We start from the raw sequence: 27061 nt of genomic DNA, 5'->3' as shown, positions 1-27061 counted from the left end.
AAGGTAATAAAATGGATATTAGTCGTAATGAATTGTATTTGAATCTTTATATTTTATTCTATTTATAAAGTAGTACATTTTAACTGATTTTAAGTGGTGATAAGAATTTGTATACAACAGTCAAATCAATTGAAACGTATAAAGCCATTAGGAAATGAATAGGTTTTTGCAATTTTTAGAACTTCGGTGTTTAGGAATCCTAGAGCAAATGACATTTACTGATCTTATTTTTTCAAGGGTTAGCACACATGATATTGAATGTTGCGCATTACTGTGGAGTTGAACCAGAGGAATTATCCAGGATTAACACACCTTTCAAACTGTTTCACTGTCTATTTGCGCATGGAATAATGTGATTTCACATGATTACTATATTAACTTAACTCATAGGTCACATAGGTGCATTCCAGTGACATCATAAGTTATTGTCCATGCTTTTGTAATTTTTGATTGTGTTTTTACGATTTAAAAAAAAATTCGAATAAAAGATATTAATACTACAATAAAGAAAACATTCTGAAATGGTCATTCAGATTAAGCAAATAATAAAATAAGTTAAAACAATGTTTCAAGTCTTAAAAGGTGTAACAAATAGCAGAATCAAGTACCAAAAACTTGATCCAAGAAATAAGCATTCCAGGAAACGTGTATTTGCCTCCTTTTGCTGTGTACGTAAAGATGATACATCTCAAAATAGTTTTGCCAACGATTCAAATGCGAATATTCTGCAAGAGAGCGTGCATGTTTATTTTGGTCTAACCCGTTTCCACAGACTCTGTCAGCTCCCCACATTCAAACCGCAGAAAGTCGAGCACCGATACCCCCCTCGGCTGCACATATTGTCCTACTGTGATGCTAGGTTCCAGCAGAAAGGACTGTGCCAGCATCCTGGTCTCAGCATCTCCCTCAGGCTCATCTTCTAAAGTCCCAACAGAGAGGGGAGTCATCCCCACCACATGCTGGCACAGCCTGCGCCCCAACTCCGGCTTCAGATTCGGGTCTGCAGTTTCACATACAACAAGAGCCCCGTATTTTCCAAACACCATGCTGGACAATGAAGTGTTTTCAACAGACAGTGCACCGTGCACATACGAGCCGATGTAGAGGTTGGGGGGCACAGCTATCCAAGCCGCTCTCCTCAGGGTCATGTTCTCTCCAAGCTTTCCTTTAAAATAAAGACATTCTTTAAAGGCTGCTCTGTGAACAAAATCCAAATTATGTTATGGAGTGTCACACAAATTTTTGTCTCATTTAGGAGATGAGAAATATGTATTCTTTAAAAGTAGTACAGCAACATTTATAAAAACTAAAAATGCATTCCGAATACTTTAATAAAGCCCACACAAAATGTGCTTCTGAACTACTAACACCCACCCCTATTTATTTATTTATTTAAAGTTTTATATAGCGCGAACAAGATCTTTGCAGATATCAGAGCGCTTTACAGAAACAGTAGGTAGGATAAACAAGACTCTTAAATCAATATGAGTTTCCGTAGACAGTGAGTTGCAAAAATAGGGTATCAATCATACAAGAGTACACAGAGTAATAACAATCAAGAAACAATAATATGGAAACAGTACAATGTCTAAACGGATAAGATTATAGCACCCCAGAGGGTGCATAAACACAATGTTGAAGCAGAGCAGTAGTCAGTAGTGGGTGCATTGCAGGTTATTGAGGCACTCAAGTCCTAGTGTACAAAGGTAAGTATTCAGACAGCCGATAATGAGGGAGCCAAATTCTGTCATTGTTCCAGTATCAATAGTGTTCAGGAGTATTTAGCCATAAGGATGGCCTTCACCTCTTTCTTGAAGAGTATAGTGGACGGGATAAGCCTGGTTTCTGGCGGGAGTGCATTCCAGATCCTAGGTGCCATTCCAGAGAAGGAGCGTTTGTATGTTTTTTCCTTCCGGAATCTCCGTGGTTTCAGGAGGAGAGTGTTTGTGCTTCTGTTGGATCTTGAGCCTCCTGATATGGTCAGCTTATGAGAGAGGTAGTTGGGTGCCTTGTGGTGTACGGCCGAGTGTGTCATACAGGCAATTTTCAACTGAATTCTGGCTTCAATAGGCAGCCAGTTCAGGGCTTTTAAGTCAGGGGATATATGCGAGTGTTTTCTTGAGCCGGAGAGGAGTCTCGCGGCCGCGTTCAGGGAGGCTCTTAGGGGAGCCGTTGTTGTCAGGGGGAGCCCACTGAGAGCCACAATTCCGTAGTCTATGCGAGGAATGACTAAGGCTTGTACCACAGTTTGGAAGTCCTTGGGTGGTAGGAAGGGTTTGAGTTTTCTCAGCGTGTTGATTTGGAAGTTGGCTCCTTTAGTTGCTATGCTAATATGCTGCTGCATGTCGAGATTGCAGTCCAGTGTGATGCCAAGGGATTTCGCTGAGTCCACGATGGTGGGTTGGACATTGAGTGCGGTTAGATGATTGAGCCAGGTTTGGGTGATGGCCTTTTTCGCAGGAGGAGAGATCAGAAAGAACTCAGTTTTCAGAGCATTTAGTTTGAGGTGATTGTCGGCCAGCCAAGCTTGGGTGTTTCTTAGTGTGGCATTCAACAGTTTGATGTCTTCAGGGGATTGAAGCTTGAGGTAGAGCTGAGTGTCATCGGCGTACATATGGAAATGTACCTTAGAGGATTGAAGCAAGGTGGTGAGTGGTTCCATGACGAGATTGAACAATGTGGGGGATAGGGAGGAACCTTGCGGAACGCCCAGTGTTACTGGCACAGGCGAGGACAGTGCGTTGTTGAACTTGAACCTCTGAGAACAGTTGTGCAGAAAGGACGTGAACCATTTGAGAACCGTCCCGGATATGCCCATTCTGGTATTTAGGAGCTCCAGTAGATTCTCGTGTTTGACCGTATCAAATGCTGAAGAGAGGTCAAGAAGGATGAGGAGGCAAGACTCATTGTGATCAAGGATTTGGAGGGCATCATCTATTATGTGTGTCATGGCCGTTTCCGTGCTATGCTTTGCTCTGAATCCGGATTGGTGAGAGTTGAGGAGGTCAAACTGCTCAATGTGTTTTGTCAGTTGGAGTTGTACACATTTTTCTAACAGTTTTGCTAGAGTGGTGATATTGGTGATAGGACGATAGTTGTTTAGGTCGGCCGGGTCAGCTGTGGGTTTCTTGAGTATAGGCGTGACTTGCCCAATCTTGAGGGAATCTGGGATGAGCCCTTGTTGCAGGGAACAGTTGATGATTTTAGTCCAGAGTGGGAGGAACAGGGGGGTGAGGACTTTAACAGCATTGGCAGGTAGGGGATCTGTGTGATGATTGGCTCGGTTTCAAGGTGACCAGCAGCTTGTGGATTGATTCTTCGGAATAGGTGTCGAAGGACGTCCATGAAGCGTTGTTTTTAGCATGAGTGTTAGTTATGCATATGGAGCCGGCGAATCGACTTACATCCTTGATGAGATCGCTTCTTATAGTGTCGTTCTTTTGCTTGAAGAAAGCAGAGAAGTCTTCGCAACTTGGGATAGCCTTTGTTAAGTTGTTGGGTTGTGGAGGTTGCGTTTTGGTTTGGGTTTTGACTAACTCGAACAGTTTTTTTGGTCGGTTTTTAGCTTGATCCAGCTGTTTGCTAAAGAATATTGATTTCGAGCGTTTGATTTTTCTGAAGTAAGCGTTTCTCTTACTCTTAAGCGTTCTAAGGTTCAGTGCTGAGGGGTCCGATCTCCACGCGCGCTCAGCTAAGCGCATCACACGTCTGTCTTCATTGAGTCTGCCATCGTACCATGGGTTCGAGTTCTTGGTGGAGACTCTCTTCAATTGCAAGGGTGCGGCTTCATTGATTATTGTAGACATGGAGTCTAGGTAGAGGTTGGTCAATGAATGCACATCAGAGATATCCGTCGGGGGAAGAAGGAGACTGCCTGTGTGGGCAGGTAAGGACTTTGGGTTAAGGTTCTTCAGGTCCCTCTTCCAAATCTTGGTTTTGGCAGGTTGCGCCGGGTTAAGTTTGACTTTTTCGTTGATGAAGAAGGTGATGATGTGGTGGTCTGACCAGTCACATGGTTCGATTGCGACTAGTTGGGTAGAGTCTTCTTTGGCGATGATAAGGTCAATGATAGAGCCTTTTTCATGTGTCGGACCGTTGCAGATTTGGGTGAGGTCAAGCGCGTAGAGGAAAGTCTTAAGGCTCTTCACCACAGTGTCTTTCTGGTCATTCCAGTGGAGGTTGAAGTCTCCCAGGTAAATTTGATTGAGCTGTCGTCCGGCGTTGGTGGATATCGTGTCCATTAGTTGTTGGGAGAAGATGAAGTTGTCACCGGGTGGGTGGTAAATAACATGAAGGCAGCACTCAGGTTTGCCCTCACTAGTAATCTCAAGGCAGATGAGTTCGCAGGCGGAGCGGGAGGGGGAGGGGCCTTCAGTGACAGCTAGGTTGCTCCTGTAGATGCATGCGATTCCCCCGCCCGTCTTGCCATTCCTGTCGAGTCTAATAATGCGATAGTTGGGGGGGACTAGTATGTCCATTATAGGTGTGGATGCTTCAGTTAACCACGTTTCAGTCAGAATGGCTAGATCAATGCCCCTTGATAAGATGAGCTCCGCGATGCCAGAGGAGTGTCTCCGGGCCGATCTGCAGTTGAGCAGGATACACTTTAGTCTAGGGGTGAGGAGGGTGGGAGAATGTTCTAAGGAGAGGGGGATATTTTTGAGATTACAAGGGACAGAACTTCTGTCGCTCAGTGTGGGTGGCCTGAGGGGATTTGTGAGAATCGTGGGTATGGGGAGGTGTGTTGTGGGTGAGCGTTTTGTGGTTCCTGGGCCATAGGAGCAGAGTAGATTGTGTAAGTCTCGGCCCGAAAGGGTGTTTAGGGTGCGACGGGGACGGCCGGTGGCCTTGCGATCAGGGATAGAGGGCCAGCGCGGGGAGAGCAGGGTGGAACGGTTTGAGGGGCGAATGGAGTCCTTGTTGGGCATACAACTGTATCAGATGTTACTTTTTCTAACCAAAATGTTATCACATTATAAATGTATTTCAATGATGAAAGTAAGATATTGGATAGGGCTAATCAAGAAACCGAAACATGAAACAGGTAGTGGGGCTATATTGGAATTCAAGAATAAAATATTGCTTTACATCTCATTTGAATATTCCTAGAGCAGCTCAAGAGTAAACAACATACTAAAATGCAGACCAGCAGGTACTCAACACGACAAGCAAAAATTCATAGCGAGTACGATATTGCAAACACTCACCTATTGCTAATGCAACCTGATCGCTAAGCGCCGATTCTCCGGACCCTGTTTTGAGCTTGGACATTTCATCTGCTTCAAGAAATCTCTAAACATAAATTGGAAGGTAGGTTAAATTTCTACAACTAATGGGCACAAGAAACATTGTAGCAATCTCAAAAGACATGTCCGTTTTATAAGTTATGGTCACTTTAGAGGCCTAAATTCTACCAGACATACATTTGCAAGGGAGATTAGAAGAATAACCGAATTGATTAATATTTTACGTAGTTTAATTATGTGGAATGAGGGTCACAAATATACCCCCCCCCTTGCGTTTTAAACCTGCATCTTGTACTTTGACATTCACCTTCTGTAACAAAACACACGTTTCAAAATAACCACAAAGTTTGAAACCTGTGTTAGTTTTTTTCTTTAAATGTTCTATGGTATAGTTGAAACATCGGAGTTCTAGGAGGGATATGCTAGTACTGTCAGGTCTACTTAAATAAATCAGATACAAAGTATTAAATGATATGGGCTCTGTATAGTCTCGTAATTTCAAAAAATCATATGCAACAAGACATGGACTTTTTTGAATTCTAAATAAACACTTTCGCCTATTCATTGGCACATTTAAACTTAATACACTGAAGTGAATTTCAATTTTCTGTAAAAGAAATGTCTGACTGGATGGGGTAGTTTAGCACAAATAGACTGATTCAGACATCTGATATTCAAAGCCCTTCTTGCGATAGTCCTCAAACTGGTATCACGGGACCATTGAGAAGCTCAGGCAATAAGACTGTCCTCACCTTTACATAAGTGGATTGTTGCTCTTGCTCGCGCTGGTAGTGCATCATGGTGCCCAAGGCTGCTTGCTGGACCAGCTGTTGAAATTTCACATTTCTGGCCACAAAATCTGTTTCACAGTTCACCTGAAAAGAGGAAAACAAATTTGAATTATGCTGGCTGTATATTTGAAAGGTTCTCTGTAGATTTGCAAACTTGGTTTAGTTTTAAATCATTTTTAATAGTTTCATTAAATAGACCTTAGTGCAATAGTGACAGGCATATAATACAGATCATAAATGATGTGCACTACATAAAAAATCGTTTGTTTTAAAAATATGTACACAGATAGTTATAATAAATAGATTAAAAGAGATTGAAAAGGAGAAATACCCAGATTATAATTAATAGATTAAAAGGGATATTCAATATCGTGTATATAAAATTCATCCACAAGCATTCAAACAAACTTCCACTACTGTAAATTTCATACACACCTTAGGTCCATTAACACTTCTTCATGAAAATTATAACATCAAACCCCACCCCCACACCCAGAGTTACCAGATATCAAGTAAAGAAGTCATACATAAAGTGTCAAAATATTCCAAATGCACTAGCATATTACAGTAGTACCCATTACATATGAATTAAACTAGATTTCCTTCTTTCACCCGAAAGGACTCCAGGAGCTAATCGACAAATCTGTATCTCCTTCCGGGGCCAAAAAACTATTCGCCAGGTGCTCCCATGCTTTAACCCTTTTAATTTTTCCTCACCCTCTCTTTCACAACACTCCAAACCTGCACATTTAACCATCTCCTCAAGCTAACTAGTAATCCGAGGACCATGCAGCAGATTTCCAGTGCATAGTCAATTCTTGTTTTGCCAGAATCAAATCTAAGTCAGTACATTTAGTAGTAGGTTTCATATTTTTGGGGTGAGGGTATCCCCATAGGAGGCAGACCACGTATGTACAAGGGATATCCCGTAAGGTTATTCCATTAATAAATTTTATTATTTTCTTCCAGAACTCCGCTAAAGAAGGACGGGACCTGTACTTAACTATCAGCATTCTGTTACATTTGAGTCGTTTCCTACCTCACCGCCTTGCAATTCATGCTGAAATGACATGTCTCAAAAACATTAAATAAGTGGGTGTTTGCAACAAAAAGATATTAATTAAATTTAAATAGCGCTGCCCTATTGGTGACCAAAATGTCCCCTCAAACTTCCGTCCCCGCTCTATAAATCCATTTTCTATTCAACTATTAATTAATTTCCTGTCAACCCTGTGTCTACTCCTGTGTTGCAGCAATAGCAGAGGGCAAGAGAGCACATTCTGATGTGGGATGACTATGATAGATGATGGGCATGCCTCTATATAGGGTAATGTACAAGCATCTGTCACCACTTGGGGTGGTGAGCACACACAGATGGCCATAAGGAAATACATGTAATGTGAGCACAGATCCATGAGATCCCAGGGGGACCTACGGACAGGAAACCCGTAAGAGCACAAAGTAAGAGCCTTGGGTAAAACTACAGGTCATATTTAAAACACTCATCACTAAATTGTGAAAAAATATGGTATTCACAAACCAAACTGGTAATTTTTTCACAACCAAGTGATGCAATGCATGTCACACATTAGACATATTCACATTCCACAAGCTAGTCAACGTACTGGTGATTTTTCACATGTTTTCAGCAATACTTACGTCTGATCCCATTTAGTTTAGGTTACATGCCTAGATAAGTGTATGGAGAGCCAATCCAGACCTTAGCAAAAAGGTACTACTTTATGGCTACACACCCAATTTACATTTGAAGTCCCCTCTTACTCTCCTAGGTCTTGCAAATGTGTATATATATATATATATATATATATATATATATATATATACACATACATACACACACACACACACATCATTTCCACGTCCTAGGAGAGTGTAAGAGGTGACTTCAAATGTAAATTGGGTGTACAGCCATTACATGTAATGGCGGGACACCCAATTTACATTTGAGATTATATATATATATATATATATATATATATATATATATTCACTGAAAAAACCATAGGTTATAGACCATATATAGTTAGGGATTAGCATTTAAAAAACCTTATTTTACTCGCACAAAACCATTGAAATTCCATATATAGTTAGATGCACTAACTATATATCGCGGACCCGCAATCCACTGCTAATGATGTCACATATTACATCATTCATGACATGGTCAGTGACATCACTGATGACATCACTGATGACATCTCAAATGACATCACTGATGACATCACTGATGACAACACCCAGTGACTGTATGTTTCTGTAAAGTTAAAATATGTCTTACATATTGAAGAATGAGTGGATGTATAAGTGTCTGGATGAAGGATTTAGTAGGTGCATGACTGACTGTATGAGAGAATGATTAAATGTGTCTCACTGAGTGCATGGGTTAGTGATTAAAGTGTCTTAATTTGGCAATCATTATTTATGTTCTTCTGTAAACTGCTGCATGTTTAAATCAGTAGCTATATCATTAACTATATGGGTTATTGAATGGTTGCCCAAGTATTTGTATGGGAGACTGAGTATGTGTGTGGGTGGCTGGGAGGTGTATAACTCTGTGCATAGATGTGTGAGCAGTTGATTCCCTAGGTGTATGGGTTCAAAAGTGCATGTAGAAACAGCTGTATGGACAGTTGACTGTGTGCATGAGTATATTGGTGAGTGAATGGATATCTCAGTTCTACATGTTAAAGTAAGTACATATGTAAAACACACTCCATGTGAGAGTTGACATATATAAATAACTGAACATAAGAGCCAGTGAATGTGAGAGTGGCTGTATGAATCATTGTGAACTTGTATCAAGGATTGTATAAGAGAGTAAATATGTGTTAGTATATGTTTGAATAAGTAAGGTGTGTATAACTGTATAGTTGAGGAAATGGAGGTGGGATTGATTCTTTGCATGACTGACTAGTTGTGTGGGTAACTCCATGGATGTGTGACAGTCTGTGAGTGCCTGTTTACACTAAGTGTATCTAAGGTTATATTAGAGTCTGAAGATGTATTATCACATAAATGATATCATCAGTGATGTAATCAGTAATGTCAAATGAGATGTCAGTGATGTCATCAGTGATGTCATTTGAGATGTCATCAGTGATGTCATCAGTGATGTCATTTGAGATGTCATCAGTGATGTCATCAGTGATGTCACTGACCATGTCATGAATGATGTAATATGTGACATCATTAGCAGTGGATTGCGGGTCCGCGATATATAGTTAGTGCATCTAACTATATATGGAATTTCAATGGTTTTGTGCGAGTAAAATACGTTTTTTTAAATGCTAATCCCTAACTATATATGGTCTATAACCTATGGTTTTTTCAGTGAATTTTCAAGGTTTTGTAAATGCAAATTCCTAACTATATATGGTCTATAACCTATGGTTTTTTCTGTGAATTTCATTGGTTTTTTAAAAGCTAATATCTATAGCTGTAAAATATATTCTTTATTAAGTGACGTATCACGTAGCCCGTGAGACGCCTCATGATGCATCGCATAACCGTGACGTATCGTCTCTGCAGCGCAAACCAAACCCAAAACGTAAGCGCGCCAGAACACGCTTAAAGATATATATATAATTTTTTAACCTTAATTAGACAAAATCCACACGTGGACATATCATAAACGTTCAAAAAACACAATATGTCGGACTCCCGTTACGCTGCCGGTTAGCTGCCCGGTTAACGTACCAGGAAGCACCTTTACCGCGAAAAATCGCAATTTTTTTTTTCACCCCCCAGGGAACTTTAATAGCCCCCTCATCAATCCTAGGGGTTCAGGAGGGGTTTGCCTTACCCCTTTCATTCATTTACACCCATCCACCTCTTGTCTCTCGATCCCACAGAGAGACAAGATGGCGGCCGCTCCAGACTGTTTACAATGATAACAGCCAATCAGCTTCTCCTCAGACTCCCGTTACACTGCCGGTTAGCTGCCCGGTTAGCTGCCCGGTTCGCGTACCAAGACGCGTCTCTACGGCAAAAAAAACTGATTTTTTTTTTTTTTTTTTTTTGGGCCCAGCGTGGCTCTATAATATCCCCTCATCAATCCTAGGGGGTCAGAAGGGGTCTACCTCGCCCCTTTCCTTCATTTCCCCCTTTGTTTTGACCTCCTCTTGTCTCTCGATCTTACCGAGAGACAAGATGGCGGCCGCTTCGGACTGTTTACAATGTTGACAGCCAATCAGCTACTCGTCAGACTCCCGTTACACTGCCAGTTAGCTTCCCGGTTAGCTGCCCGGTTCGCGTACCAAGACGCGTTTTTACGGCGAAAAAATCGTTTTTTTTTGTTTTTTTTTGGGCCCAGGGTGACTCTATAATATCCCCTCATCAATCCTAGGGGATCAGAAGGGGTCTACCTTGCCCCCTTTCCTTCATTTCCCCCTTTGTTTTGGCCTCCTCTTGTTTCTCGATCCTACCGAGAGACAAGATGGCGGCCGCGCTGGACTGTTTAGAATGTTGACAGACACCGGAGAGCCAATCAACTTCGCTTCGCAAAGTTCCGATACGCGAAAAGTAAGCGGACCGGAGCGCAGCCCGGAGCGCTGTTACAGATATATATCTTGTTTTAAACGTTAATTTCTCAAAATTCACTGAAGCACATATATTGAGACCTAGCAAAGGCACATCGGGCTAACAGTCCCTACAATTTTGCCAAGTTTCGTGGAAATCCATTCAGCCGTTCGGGCTAAAAGTGAGTCCAACCGCCCTATGGAAATTAACATGGGAAAAACGCGTTTTGGGACCCCCCTTTTTTCTCGGCCCCCCCTTGACGAACCCCCCCCAAATTTCCAGGAGCTGCTCAGAAACAAAATGTGCCATTTTCCTGAAAATTTCAGCCAATTCCGTCCACAAACGCCAAAGTTATTAGACATAGAATTTTGAGAAATCCCATAGGGAAAAAATCCTAACTATATATACCTACTGGCTATCGCCAGTAGGTAATATATATATATATATATATATATATATATATATATATATATATATATATATATCCCACAACACCTCCGTTATCTGAAAAACGTACCCAGACACAACTGGATTGCTGGTGCAAAAAAGTGAATTTAATGGCAGGAAACAACGCGTTTCACCATTAGATTTGTAACCATTTTCTCAGGACAAGCAAATGAGATTAAGAGGATTTTTAAGAAACACTGGCATGTTTTAACTACTGATGAACATCTTAAAAAACATATCAGTACCAATCCTCAAATCACTTTTAGAAAGTGTAAATCTTTGAGAGATGATCTTAGTCGAAATCATGTCACCAATAAGACTAAAAACAAGGACAAAGCAGGCTTTAAATGTTTTAGAGACTGTAAAGCTTGTAGAAAGAGCATGGACTGTGACTTTCTAGAAATTCCAAACTCTGACAACAAGTTTGAAATACAAAAAATTTTGAGTTGTAACACCATGTACTGTGTTTACGTACTAATATGCCCATGTTATAAATGGTATGTGGGTAGCACAATACATCATGCTAAAAAAAGAATGATGGAACATGTGCATGCCATCAAAAACAATAATTCACAATATCCGGTAGCACGCCATTTTGTTGAATGTCATTTTCAAAATGAAAGCCTTTTGAGGATGGTAGTTCTAGACATGGTAGAGTTGGGCACAAGGAGAGGGAACAGAGAACTAGCCCTGCGCAAGCTAGAGTCTAGCTATATCAAAGACTTTGATTGTATGACTCCGAACGGGTTGAACTTTAGCGAGGTATTAGCTGTGCATCTAATAGAATGAAATTTGAAAAATTTTAAGTAATTGAGAATCTGCGGTCCAAGAATTATTTTAATTGTTAATATATTTTTAACTTTTAAGTATGTAAAGGGTGGTTCATCGAACATGGCACTAATGGGATATGAAATTACATAGTTCTGCGGTGGATGAAATTATATACAATAGAAGCGTTCAATATCTGCTTAATAATCATAGAAATATAGTTTGCTAAACTTGCCCACTTGGGCTTAACTGTGGTACGATTATAGGCTGTGTCTATTTTTAATTTGTTATTTGTTGAAAAGCCTCAACAACTGCTGATATGCGTCATTGAAGAACTTTATTGAATAAGAAAACTTTATTAAGTAGGTTGTTAACACAATGTGCAGACGCTGTGTAATGAAAGTACAAACAAAACAGGTGATGGACCGAATGTGGATCAATGTCACACATTCAACCCAGTCAAAAGATCTGGGCCCAAATCCATCGTTTTTTTGCACTCCACACCACCCTGGGTTAGACAATGGCGATATGCAAATCAGCTCTGACCCTGTGCCCCATGGGAACAGTCCAGTCCGAACTACAAAAGCCATGTCCTTCCCAGAACGGAATCAAGCATCCGAGGACCGGACCGGTTTCGAGGTAACACCTATCATCAGCCCGGCTAGCTTGACTCCAGTGGTGTGGAGTACCTGGGACCCACGTCTGAGCATCCCCAGCACACTTATGGCGGCAATTGCAAACAAAACAGGTGATGGACCGAATGTGGATCAATGTCACACATTCAACCCAGTCAAAAGATCTGGTCCCAAATCCATCGTTTTTTTGCACTCCACACCACCCTGGGTTAGACAATGGCGATATGCAAATCAGCTCTGACCCTGTGCCCCATGGGAACAGTCCAGTCCGAACTACAAAAGCCATGTCCTTCCCAGAACGGAATCAAGCATCCGAGGACCGGACTCGAGGTAACACCTCTCATCAGCCCGGCTAGCTTGACTCCAGTGGTGTGGAGTGCCTGGGACCCACGTCTGAGCATCCCCAGCACACTTATGGCGGCAATTGCAAACAAAACAGGTGATGGACCGAATGTGGATCAATGTCACACATTCAACCCAGTCAAAAGATCTGGGCCCAAATCCATCGTTTTTTTTGCACTCCACACCACCCTAGGTTAGACAATGGCGATATGCAAATCAGCTCTGACCCTGTGCCCCATGGGAACAGTCCAGTCCGAACTACAAAAGCCATGTCCTTCCCAGAACGGAATCAAGCATCCGAGGACCGGACCGGTTTCGAGGTAACACCTCTCATCAGCCCGGCTAGCTTGACTCCAGTGGTGTGGAGTGCCTGGGACCCACGTCTGAGCATCCCAAGCACACTTATGGCGGCAATTGCAAACAAAACAGGTGATGGACCGAATGTGGATCAATGTCACACATTCAACCCAGTCAAAAGATCTGGGCCCAAATCCATCGTTTTTTTGCACTCCACACCACCCTGGGTTAGACAATGGCGATATGCAAATCAGCTCTGACCCTGTGCCCCATGGGAACAGTCCAGTCCGAACTACAAAAGCCATGTCCTTCCCAGAACGGAATCAAGCATCCGAGCTGATTTGCATATCGCCATTGTCTAACCCAGGGTGGTGTGGAGTGCAAAAAAACGATGGATTTGGGCCCAGATGTTTTGACTGGGTTGAATGTGTGACATTGATCCACATTCGGTCCATCACCTGTTTTGTTTGCAATTGCCGCCATAAGCGTGCTGGGAATGCTCAGACGTGGGTCCCAGGCACTCCACACCACTGGAGTCAAGCTAGCCGGGCTGATGAGAGGTGTTACCTCGAAGCCGGTCCGGTCCTCAGATGCTTGATTCCGTTCTGGGAAGGACATGGATTTTGTAGTTCGGACTGGACTGTTCCCATGGGGCACAGGGTCAGAGCTGATTTGCATATCGCCATTGTCTAACCCAGGGTGGTGTGGAGTGCAAAAAAACGATGGATTTGGGCCCAGATCTTTTGACTGGGTTGAATGTGTGACATTGATCCACATTCGGTCCATCACCTGTTTTGTGTGTAATGGAAGTATGCACAATGCGGCGATATTCATGTCTATCCAACAAGCTGAGGTTTCATTTGCACCAAAAACACTTTAAAATGATATGAATCATGTGAAAGATAATCTTTGATCAAAATATTCGCTTTGTATATATTTTGGAATAACAAGCGAAAAGTGCTGAATGCTATATTTTTTGAACGATTCATTTAGCTTGTATTTATGACTGTAATAATGAAATTTGACGGTTATAATGCGATAGAAACTTAACACCTTCATTGAATGTATAGGATGTGTAAATATTACAAAATGGCTGCCAGTTTCGTTGGTCCTTTTACTACACTTGTGGGTGAGAGTTCACTGTGTATAAAATATGCATGTAGCATCATGGCGTTGAAACGTGAGCAAGCCGATAGGTGAAACGCCTGGTTTCCTGCCATTAAATTCACTTTTTTGCACCAGCAATCCTGTTGTCTGGGTATGTTTTTGAAATAACGAAGGCGTTGTGGAACATAAATGTAGGGCTACCGGTGGCCTCAACCTGGACCGTCCTTGAGCTAGCCTGGCATTATCCTCATACCGGAGTTGCTGTTTGCTGTTATATAGAATATATATAGCATAGGTTCTGTGCGGTATCCATGTTATTTTGAATTTTACATGCACTACATACAGCTTTTTTCACATGTACGTCACACTAGCAAACAGACAAAGCTTTATGAAACGTTGTTTCCCCATTATTGTGTAATGCAATGATTTGCATGCTTGAAAAAAATCAGCCCTCACCTCCACCATTACTGCGCAGTGCCCGTCTTGCAGAACTCCAATAAGCCCTTCTTTGGTCTTGCGTCCCTGGAGCTTTGAGGCTTTGCTCCAGCCTTCCTTTTGGGCCTGCTCATGGAGCCATGCTTCTGCCTTGCAAATACAACGTGAAAAAGATTAATTGCACAGTTGAAAAGAACTACTAGACCAACACCAAACTTACCCTGGCAAAGACCTAATTAACTTCTCATCTCTAGAATGGCAAGCCTTGTTCAGAATAAATAAGTGTTTAAAGCAGAAATGCTCAGCGTGTGTTCTAGTGGAGGGAGTCAAGAATCATGACATCTTTTCATAATACCCTCAAGACAATTCTGCATACAATGACTTTCCATGGAAGTTAACATATTAACAAAGTGGCTACTTACCACTAGGAGTAAGTTTGCAGCCTGAAGAGATTTCTGGATTCACATGCTGTGCATCTATTCAGCAATCTAGTGGTTGGGACAAGAATTCTTCCGGGGTCCTTGTTCTACTTTCTTCTTTTCTAGTGTGGGCATTGTCGATTACCATGTGGGGGTAAGTCCATCCCCAGGTGCGATGTCAGCCGGCGCCCTGGAAGTTACTGTGCATGGTCTCTACCTTCAGATTCTTTTTTAGGTCAAGCCTGGGCAGCGCATGCGCTGCTCTGCAAGGCAGGCTGTATTCAGGTATGGGCTTGAAGCTCCATTCATTATTTCAATTGGCTGCTGTGACTGTCCTTTGTAAATGTTTGCTTTTGATTTGTTAATATAGGCTTTTTAGTCCCTCCTTAGTATCTCCCCGTCTTCTGTTGTAAACTCCCATCAGGACTGGTTCCTTACTGTTTTTCATGCATTAGCCCTTCGGGAGAACTCTTTGCTTAATTATTCTAAAGACCACTGGTGAGATGACAGCTTTAGCAATGGCAACAAGTTTTTTTGTATTATAATCATGCTATGTCCGTTTTCACGTTTAAAATGAGCCACACGCACCATTAGCGGGACGACCGTGCAGCTCTCCAAATCATTGTTTTTTTTTTAATATTAAATCATGGTGGCCCGCATCTTTGTTTTACAATGCACACTTTTTATGGCCACTCTGGGTACCTGTCTTGGCTTCAATGCCTTCCCTCCACCATGAAGCGCACGTTTACGGTGGACAAGGGCAGCTAAATAACCATTTGACCCACATTCTCCCAGCACTATGCTGCGCTTTAACTTTTTTTGCTCAACTTTTATGGCGGTCGCGCGCCTCGCCGAACTTATGTTTATAGTGGTTTCCATGCATACATTTCTTACAGATCATGAATCCACCAGACATGCCTTGAGAGTCACGCCTCCTTCGGAGTGTACCGGATTGCTCTACGGTGTGTCCTGCAGTGATTTATGCTGCACTCAAACCAGCAACTTTTACATGCTGCTCACATGTTTAGGATTTCATTTTTCATATTTAAAAAAGGCTGCTGATTACAGACAATAAGAACACACTATGGAAACGCATTCAGATTGTCTGTATGTGCTCCGCAGCCCTAGTGAGCTGCATATGTTGTTATGGTCACAGTGCTAACTATCATCAAATTTGCCGGGTTCCAACATTCTATTGGCTTTTGCACCCTTGCTGTGACAACTAGATCCTCCCAGCTCCTCGTCTCCATACGTTGCAGATTTACACCTGTAAGGGTCGCATATGTAATCTCACAGGCGGTATGATGGGGATGCATGTACTATAGAGTTCTTGACAGTCCTTACTGTCACAGACTGGCGCTTCTGGTAGAGGTGAGTTTGCACTGCTATTGCTATCAACCTCTTAGAGACAGGGCATGCACATGCTGTTCTTGAATCCAGGCTAGCCCTCAGGAATACCCTTACCTGCTCCGGGTGTTGTGTTGATTTCTCGTGGTTTAGGGTGAAGCGTGGTGATGACTGTCTGCATGTCTTGGTGGCGTTTTCATTTCGGGTTTGCCTTTACCTGCCAATCATCCAAGTATTTATTTATTTATTTTATTTATTCATTCAGTGTTTTGTATAGCGCGAACTTGACCCCGTAGGGTATCAGAGCGATTCACAGTTTAGGGCATGGTAACTTTTCCAGTACAGAGTTCTGTATGACATTAAAAAAAATTCTAGTCCAGTTCAAAGTTGCCACAGCTACATTTTTCGATAACTGCTATAGTATGCTCGTAGGCTGTAAGACTATAGGAACCATGTTCTCAAGAGAAGCAAAACCCTATAAGGACAAATGACCATTAGCTCTTGATAAAAAGTGCTTGTGATCTTGGGCGAGAGTATTTGGGCGAGCCATGTGTGGTTGCTCTGTAATGCTTACGGCAGGAATTTACTCATCAAGAAGATCTTAGTTTCTTTCTTGAATCTTGTGTGGTTGGGTAGTCAGTCATCTGATGTCTGGAGGTAGCGAGTGCCATATTCTCGGTGCAGCACCTGAGAACTCGGTTGTAAGTTTTTCTTTCTGAGGAAAATCTGTGGTTTCAGCACTAGATCTCTGGCGCTCCTTGATTGTCCGTTTCCCTCAGAGATTACCAATTTCTGCTGCAAAGAACTTCTTAAACACCTGTGGTGCGGATTTTATTCCAAAGGGTAGCACTCTGAAATGGTAGTGTACCTTGTCCAGGGAAAATCGGAGGTACTTCTTGTGCCTTTGGTTCATTGGTATGTGTAGTAGGCGTTCTAGGTCCAAGGTGGCCAAGTAATCCTTCCGTAGGAGTAGAGTTACTTCTTGTGGCATTATTATTTTGAAATGGTGAGTCTGTATGAACTTGTTAAGGTATCGGAGGTCTAGGATCAGTCTGTCAAATCTTGCTTCGGTACTATGAAGTATGCAGAGTAGACGCCATCGTCTTCCTTCATGACCTCCTCTCTCAACTATGCAAGTTCTTGTTCCCCTAAGGTTCTTGTCTTTAGAGGTACATGTGGCGGTGGACTGGCGAGTTCTATGCAGTATCAGTGTCTTATGGTGTTTAAGATGCAATTGTCTGAAGTAACTGTCCTCCACTCCTGGAGGAATCCTCCTATTCTGCCCCCACTTATGTTCTTTGGTGGGGCTGTGGGGCAAGGGATTCACTTGCTTGCTAGTCAACCTCCTCAAAAGGTCTGTCTTGCCGGGTGTTGCCATTGCTGGTAGATTGCCGGCTGGTTGAAGCTCTGTGTTGCTGGTGGTGCTTGCTGGTGAGAAACTCACCCTGCCTGTTGGTCTCCGGGCAAACATCCCTCCCCTTCATAAGGATCCTCTGACCTGCAGTGCCCCCATTGCCTTTACAGTAGCATTATCTTCTTTGGTTTTTGCACTGCTTCGTCCACTGCCTGTCTGAAGAGAGCCTCGCTCATGAAAGGTATATTGATGATTGATGTCTGCACCTCTGGTTTGAAGTCCAAGACCCTCAGCTAGGCATACCTCCGGAGTGTGGCGCCTGTGAACATCTGCCTGCTGGCTATTTCAGCCACACCCAGAGCTGACTTAAGGCATGAATTGGCAGTATTCCTTCTCTCTTGGACAGCGGCCTTAGCTCTCTTTTGGAACTCCTCTGGGAGATGTTTAATCAACCCCTCAATCCCGTCCCACTGCTGGTGAAAACAGCGGTTGAGGAGGGCACTGGAGGTGACTATCCTCCATTGTGTGGACGCCTCTCACTACATCTTTCTTCCCACCTGAGACAGCCTCTTACTCTCTTTTTCAAGTGTAGGCCCCATCGATGTGGGAGTGTTACTCCTCTTTCTTGCAGTCGCCACAATGAAAGTCCACAGGGAGGTTCCCCTTTATATATTGGGGTCCCTGTGAGGAATGTTTGAAATTTTTCTTCACATGAGGTAATTATGCCCTTGCCTTGACTAGATCCCTAAATGCTTCCTTCTCCTGATCCTGGATGCTGGGAAGTATGGGTAAGTAAAGATTAGCCTCCTGAGAGGGTATGAGAGTTTCCAGTAGCCAGCAAGAGTATTTGTTTTCCTCCTCCTATTGGACACCATATGAGTCTGCCGCCCTTTTGAGGAGTCTGTTATACAAGGACATGTTTTCCAGTAGTTAAGGCCTTGACAGATAGTTATTGACGTCCTACTCGGGGGACACTGCGTTGAGATTGTGCTGCATACCCTCAAACTGGCCAGGTTCCTCAAACATGGCTGATTCATTTTCCTCAAACAGAAAAAAAAATCCTCCTGCTCTTCCTCATACGGTTCTGGGTTTGAGGGCACCTCAATGCCCGCCTGCTAAACCTCCATCTCTCGTTTCCCAATGGCGTGCCGGGATACGAAAATCGTTCATGAAGTGGTCAAAACTCTTTTTTCCTCTAAAGGAGGGCTGCCATTTCGGCATTAAGTTTTCATTTTTGGCATTAGACTTTGAGCGTTCATTGTTTGGCACTGAATGTGGGAGGTGTCTTTCTTCGTTCCCTCTCAAATGCCAGCTTGCATCAAGCATTTGCCCCAAGGTTTGCCCCCCCCCACCCCCCATCGCCCCCCCCCCCCCATCGGTATCCTTTGATAGGGACCCTGTGGTTCCTTATGCTTGTGCTGCCCTTCCGTCGGCAGGTGTTCCTATTCAGAGGCTGCTTTTGAGGATTTAGAATTAGAGGACTTAGTGTCTAAGCCTTTTGGCCCCTTTGATACCTTATGTTCATCTCTTGAAGTGTGTCTTGCCGCTTCCATCTGATCGCCGGAGGTACTCGACGTCAGACTCTTCTTCCTGTGCTGGTTCGGCCTCCTCAATGGTATATTCATCCTTGTTGGAAAGGCCAAGATTTTTCAGAAATTCCTGTGCCTTGTGGGGGCTAGCCATGGCGTCGGAAACTTGTCTTGAGTGTCTTTGGTTCAAATTCAGCACAGGCTTCCCAATCTTCGGCTATATGGTCCTTCAGTAGGCGCAGATTGCATACCTTGTGTGGATCCCTCTGCAGAAACCTGTGATGGCAGATTTTAAAGGGGGTATTTTCCATGAGCCTTGGCTACCACCTATACTCCGGCCATGTGGCGCTCACCGGTGGGGTCCTCTTCTCTGTTTTTTTTAATCCTTTTTATGGCACCATGTTCTTCCGTGTTTTGCTGCGGTAAGCTACTGCCTTTCCTCTGGTTTTCCCAAGATTATTCTGAGTGCCTCAGGTAACCAGGCACAGGACCTTCCAGGGCACCATATGACGGTGCACAAGGGATGTACTTCCCACCAAATGGTGGTTGACCATGCCCACAGTAAAAAAAAAAAAAAAAAAAGAAGGACCAAGTACGATTCCAGACCCAACCACTAGGTGGCGGACTAGATGCACAGCATGAGATTTGCAAAAGTGATTCTTGAACTCTAGCATGATTCTAGCCCTTCTGGAAAATACTTTGGACACTGTTGGTTTGAAGAGAAGAGAGTCATTCTCCTAGTTAACACAGAATGCCAAAGTTTAATTTATAATCGCACCACTAGGCCAAAAGAGAGAAGAAAAAGAGGGAGAGCGAGAAAAAAAGAAGGGTGCATATAGACAATAATTCAATTCGATTTAATGCATTATTTAAAAAATTCTCACTCCTGTAGATTTACAAGCACATTAATCAAACCTTTTTCTTCCTCAAACTAATTCATAGGATATGCAATACTTTGCGAGGCCACCTTTAGTTAAGCTAAGAACTTTACAACAGTTCATCTTATGAAAATATAGGACAGCTTCGTTATATTTTCGATTCAGCATAGCCCTGTACAAGGGCCTTATCCATCATGTCCTACAAAACAAGTTTAAAGGAAAACTGCTGCTCTTTCTGGATAAGAAAGTCCCTACAGCCAAACTTTACCAGAGTGCTGTGCAAGCTTTGTGTACACTCAGTAATGGTCATGCCTGTAACGCTGCCTGACTAGCTCAAATGTGGATGGCTGACATGGGACAGCCTAACAGAAGTGACAGAATCTAAGCACTTTCAAAGGGCTTGTAGTATCTCACTGTTAGTAAAGAACACTGGTGCAGCAGTTTTCCGGCTTCACTTTTCATTGCCATTCTTTTTCTCATTAAGCACCAGTAATCTGCACGACAGCCTGGGACCCTCTTTCCTATACTAGGCTTTCTGAAATACGGACTCCTTGTTGGAAATGCAAATAATGTGAAGAACTAGATCTAAGGGTAAGGAGCTTCCGCAAATTATCCTCTGCAGCTCATAACCTATCACTAAATAGGCATAATCTAATTTTACCATTTAGGCAACCCAAACAAAAAAATGAAATTCACTGCCAGAGCATATAAACCCAAAAATAAATGGTATAATGTACAGCAGCAGGTAACCAAACTTTCATGATTTGGAACGCAGGACTTAACTTGCATAATTAAAATTATTCAAGGAGAAATTAACTTAAAGTAATATTTTCTATAGAGCCCAGATTAGGTCAACATTCGAGTTTTAAGTTTTTTTGTCAACAACCTCCTCGCTACATCATCCCAACTTCCCTAAATCTGTTGTCAGTCCATTAGGTCTCTGGGATGCACGGACAACAAATCAGTGACAAGGACGTCCCACCATTTGGAGGCAAGATCTTACAATCGTAGTCCACGCCAACCTGGGAAATGTGTAGACAGGTGGGCAAAAGTGTTCATCCCTGCATGTAGATCATTTTAAATTCTACAGTGTGCAAAAAGCTGGATGGAGGTCCAAAGTGACTGATTAAGTTAACAGGCCATAGTGCCCAAGGTGTAAATAGCAAGGTTGAGAAAAAAGAAGATATGCTGAAAATATAAAGAATCTAGTATACAAACCCACATTAACAGCCACCCTTCATGCTGAAGGATGCATGGTCTCCAAGGTGAAAACATCTAATCACCCCTTGGCTAGAACCTCCACTGGCTAATGTCAGAGGGACACAACTTTAAAATGGCTGACAACCCCATAAAGCTATCCACTGTAATATTCCACAAAACCCAAAAGACAAACTACATGAAGGGAAAGTATGACAAGGGGTAAATAAATCTTGCTTCCTATTTAAAATTCCAAAAATAAAGTAAAGCAACACCTCAAGCCAGTAATTCTCTTTCTTAGCCACCAGACTGTGGAACCGGATTTCTTTAGCCATTTGACTCAACCCAAAATTTATATCATTCAGAAGAAAAAAAGAGGACTATTTTCAAGCTTCATCTACAAGATTAAAATGATGCCTCTCATGTTGCCTCTGCTATGCCCAGTTAATGACTGTGTATCTTAGAAACCCTCTGATGTTCGCATACCCCATCTATGAAAAACAGTTCCATCCACTTTCCAAACCCAAAAGGCAAACGACAGGAGGTGAAAGAATGACAAGGAATAAATAAATCTTGCTTCCTATTTAAAATTCCAAAAATAAAGAAATGTAATACCTCAAACCAGTGCTTCTCTTGCTTAGCCACCAGACTGTGGAACCGGGTTTCTTTAGACATTAGACTCAACCCAAAATGTGTATCATTCAGAAGAAAAAAAGGACTATTTTCAAGCTTCAGTTACAAGATCAAAATTATGCCTCTCATGTTGCCTCTGCTATGCCCAATTGATGACCTTGTATCTTAGAAACCCTCCGAGGTGCCCATGCCCTATCTATGAAAAACAGTTCCATCCACTTTCTCCACCAACTTCCATTATGGATCAACTAGATGTTACATTGTTAAGTTATTATAGGTCACTGGGTTATCTCTTCCTAAGGTACCTATTTTTGCTGTATGTGAAGTGCTCTGCTATCCTTACTGTTAAATCTGTGCTAAAAAAAATACCAAAATAGATATATTAGCCCATTGTTCAGGGCCCTAATCTTCTGAAAATAGCCTAAATTTAGAAGATTGTACACAGACGTGCACAATTTACCCTCCAAAACTAGCTTTTTCTTTCTCCTAATGTTATGTTGGATGTTTTATTTAACTGTGGGCACAAGATATAACGAAAAACAGTACACAGTCAATTGAAAAAAATGTGAACTACTTGTAGGCATTTTGTTCCAATTTCAAAATTACTTTTATCACCTTGGCTGCTGTGGTTATTTTTCCCCTGTGCTGTAAAATTCTGGATGCCATATATTCATGACGAGCTCAGCTCGTCATCAGGACACGACCACCGTGGCTGATGACGAGCTGAGCTCGTCATCAGCATCGAAGTGGTTAAACTTAGTATTACATGTTATTCACTTCTACACGTGTACAGTACCCACCTGCTTAGAATCATTGCTGAACTTGTCTAGTGCTTTTTTACAGTTCACAAAAGAGTAGCCGGTTCTTTTTCTCAGTTTCACCAGGAGGTCTTTATCTGCTACCAGAAGTCTGATGCCCATGTGAAACAAAGCAGCTGACTGCCATCGAACAATCTGTTAAGAGGCAAACAAAAAGCACACAATGAAGTTTCCATCAAAAATGAAGCAGAAGACTAAAAGTTACAATTAGTACACTCAGGGGAGTTCTAAAAGATCCCACCTTGAGAAATGGAGCATTCCAAGTGTGCAGCACCCCATTTCACCCACTCATATGCAAGTGTTCTGGCCAAGTTTGTAACCATTGATAGTACTGCACTACCCCATGCCAAGCCATAACATGGCATACGAATTCACCGTTCTAAGTAAAGTATTGAATATTTAGATCAATAGGAAGTCACCCTGGAGTATTAAAAGCAAATCATTTCAAGTTTCACTTGAATTATGGGTTCAAAAATAGTATACCGTAGTCTGGACAAGAGTGAAACAAACAGTCCTACTGAAACCAAAACAGGAGAGCCTATAGTGAAAACCACATTCCATTTCGCTATTAAGCCTTTTCCCTCTGCATGGTAAAGCCGTTTTTATTTTAACAATTGGGCCAGTTCTTAATTCAGGATTCATAACTTTCTTTTCCACAAAAGATATCCAAGTCAACATATCCTACACACACATTGGATATCATAAATGTACCTTTGGTTTGTGAAGAGCGATTCAAACAAAACAGGGAAAAAGTGCTGAGCAGAAATGTGTGTTTTTTTTCTAAAAGCAACATCAACATTGCTGTGCTACGAAAGCATCTTTGCAGCTCTTGAAAACAGGATGAGTGAGGTAAAAATATTATTTTTCATTGTTTTTGCAATTATCTACGTAGTGGTCTCTTTGGGTTACATTGTTACACAGGGTTTCGGATGTTTGCTGAAGGGCTCTGAAAACAGACAACAATGTAGAATTTTTTTCTTCTACTGGGAAAAAGTGATGGGCAAAAATGATTTTCTTTCCTGAAATGAGGCATCAGGAAAAGGGTTGCTGCTCTAAGATAGCATTCTTCCTGGCTTTTAAAAACAGGCAGAGTGGAAGATCATTTTTTCCAGCAGCGGTTTTTGCAATTTTGATACTTGTAGTGAATATTTACTTTTTTTTAATAGTTTCTATCTATTGTAGTACGTGTGGAAAAGAGGAGTGAACCCAGAAAGCTGTACATTTACATTTCAAAATCTAGACAAACTTCTGACTCTAGAAAGGGGTCATTTGCGTGACGTTTAAGGAGAAAAAAGAAATACAAAGTGAGTTTTTGCACGGAGGACCGATCTATGAAGTTAATGTACTTTTACATCTGTCTGACTCTTCCAGTAATAGAGATATACAGGGCCAGATGTATCAACATTGCATTTTGTGATTCTAAAATCGTTAATTTTAGGGATTCGCTGTTTTAGAACAGCAAACTGTAATGTATGCAGGTTTCGCAAAAAAAAAAAATAGTGATTCCCACATATTCCTTAATAGCTAATCGCAAATTGCAATGCTATTAAGGAATGCATTCCCATCCATTCCTATGCAGGCCCATAGGAAAGAATGGGAAAGCATTCGCAGTTTGCGATTACCAAATAGGTAATCGCAAATTGCGAATGCAATTGCAAGGGTGCCAGGGAGCCATAAAGCACCAGTGATGCACCCCCAAAAAAGGTAGGTGTGCACATGTGGCACACACGCCCTAAGGGCATGTGAACGCACCAAATGTCACTTAGAAAAATGCAATTTTGTGCATTTTTCTAAGGATTTTCAAAATTACCACCAACTTGAAGTTGGTGATAATTTGCGATTCTTTAAAGCAAAGTCGCATTCTGAGAATGCTTCTTGCATTGCATTTAGGGAATCGCATATTGTGTTTCTGTAACTGCATTCGCAAATTAGGTAATTGCAAAAATTGTGATTACCTATTTTGCGAATGCCTTTTGGGTTGATACATCCAAAAAGGCCTTTTTACCATTCGCAAATGGGCAGATTCTGCGAATTGGCCCGCTTGCCACCTATAAAGCCCTGGATACATCTGGCCCATATTTTTTGTACTATGTTCAAAACCCCACAACATGGAGGCAATTAACTAAGTTAGCGCTTAGTGATATTTCATGGTGAACTCTCCAACCACCAACATCATAAGAAAAAAATCTAATAAATAAAAATGGAAAAGTAATGCATTTTTCAAATATACCCAAGAATGGGAGAATAGGAATCTGTTTTTTTTTATTCCACTCTCAATTCTGGATTAGCCAGAATGCTAAAATATGCTTGGTGTATTTTTGTGCACACTAACCTAAAAGTGAACGCCACTAATTATATAGTCAATACAGAACAAATGCCCTATCTATGGGGGATCCCACACTTCTCCCGAAAAATGTTTTCCCAAAATGAGTGGGTGGACCTTTGGCACAGGACAGGAACTGCACCAAAATGCGACCAATGACCAGAACAAGCTATGTTTGGACAACAAAGGCTTTTGTGGCAACAGTTGCCTGTCATATTTCGGCCCAGGGCCACCAAAACGCTAATAAACCGACATTTCTGAAAAATAGAGACTCAGAGGAGTCCATGATGCAGTGGCTTGTACGGCTTGTTTTAATTCCAACACCTTTTTTGCTCCAAAATGCCCTGTGAATGTCAAACTGTAGGTGAAATCAAAGACTTCCTCACATTACTTTAATGGAAATTACAGGAATCCTCAAATACAAAATGATCCTACCATCCATCACTCCCACACTTCCTCCGCTGAGAATGATACTCTAATTGTGTGTTTGGGCATATCATCAATAACTGTAAAAGCCCAGAAATGAACTGTGGAAATGTCAAGTATTCTGCTTTGAAGTTACATTGATTCTTGGAATGTATGTAGTTGTGGTTTAGGGGCCTGGGATTGGCTGTAAATGCAGAGAAACCTACCAAACATATACTTTTCTGAAACCTAGGCACACATGGAAGTCCAGGGAAGTGCATGGTGATGTAGCTTGGCTAGATCCCATTACTTTTTCTTATAATGAATGCCTTAGCAAATATCATACTTTGAGAATACTTTTCTATAAGAGAATGTTATGTAATTCACAGGGAGCACTAAATTTCTACCAACCAGTGTTTCACACTTTTACTAATAAAAGAGGTACACCCCCACTCGTATTGCCAGAGCCATTGGAATGTGATTCTGTTACTTTTTTTCCGCATACTTATGGATTGTCTGTATTTGACTCATGATCTACCACCTGCCAAATAATGTGCGGATTTTAAGGAAAAAAAGGTTGTTGCTAGCTCAAAAGGGCGAAAGCTACTGAAAAAGTGGCAAAGTGAAGGGCCCTTCGCAAAGGTAAACTAGTCACCTTTCATTTGCTTATTTCTGCATTTGATTGTTAAAGTGACAAAACTGATGTGAAATCTTTGCTCAGACAGTTTTACCATGTGTAAAAATGACAAAGTAACGAAGTAATACTATCACAAATGTGCTGCATTACGCCACATAATTTGCCTTTTCTTGATGCATAATTTCTTGCTCCCCTACTGCATAACTCCAGTGGTAGTGCCCATTGCACGAGACAAGAAAGGCCAAGCTCAAAGTGTGGAAACATTAAGGCCCTGATTACGACCTCTGCCACCAGGCTGCAGCATCGGCATTCAGGAGAACGCTGCCAAGCCAACGGCATCCCGACCGCCATATTATGAGAACACTGCTGGGCTGGCGGTGTTGTGTTGGCAGTCCCACGGCGCCAGCATGCTTCGGCTCATTGAAAGAGCCTGAAGCATATGCTGCCATTGCGACAGCGTCACTTGCACATCAGTGCACAGTGTACCATGCACCATGTTGTGCACAGCACAAAGTACATGAACCATAGTGCAAGCAGAGGGGGGCACAACATGTGCACCCATGGACAACCCCCCCCCCCATGGGGCCCCTTCCCGGCCTTTCCGTCAGCCTTTTCATGGCGGTGTCCCCACCATGAAAATGTTGGCCGAAAGGCAGGTCGAGATCAGTACGGCAGTGCTGGCAATGGCACTGCCACCATTGATCATCGCTGCCCTGTTGGAATCCAGAATCCTGGCAGAGGCAGCTGTCTAGCGTCGGGCTTGTGGCGGTCTGACCGCCAACCTCATAATTGGGCGGTCAGACCTCCATAGTGACCTTGGGACTGCTGTACTCGTAATTAGACCCCAAGACTTTTATAATGAAATTACATTGATTTTTGGGATGTGAATAGTTGTAGAATTTGAGCCCATGGTT

At 42.2% G+C, this 27061-nt stretch overlaps 1 protein-coding gene across 1 annotated transcript in view; it reads right to left on the bottom strand.

The window, feature by feature from the left end:
* Nucleotides 1-619: 619 nt before the first annotated feature.
* The window catches only part of TSFM (Ts translation elongation factor, mitochondrial), a 47169-nt gene continuing 20727 nt past the window's right edge, over nt 620-27061 (bottom strand). The window contains exons 2-6 of the mRNA XM_086965674.1: nt 22765-22917; nt 14629-14757; nt 5999-6121; nt 5208-5292; nt 620-1165 (exon numbers count right to left, since the gene is read on the bottom strand). Coding sequence (XP_086821800.1) covers nt 756-1165; nt 5208-5292; nt 5999-6121; nt 14629-14757; nt 22765-22917 — 900 coding nt within the window. The 3' untranslated portion in view covers nt 620-755. The remainder of the gene's footprint in view (nt 1166-5207; nt 5293-5998; nt 6122-14628; nt 14758-22764; nt 22918-27061) is intronic.

This window comes from Lissotriton vulgaris, chromosome 1_1, assembly GCF_964263255.1.
Source record: "Lissotriton vulgaris chromosome 1_1, aLisVul1.2, whole genome shotgun sequence".
Classification (NCBI taxonomy): domain Eukaryota; kingdom Metazoa; phylum Chordata; class Amphibia; order Caudata; family Salamandridae; genus Lissotriton; species Lissotriton vulgaris.
This window is presented reverse-complemented; position numbering and strand designations above follow the sequence as displayed.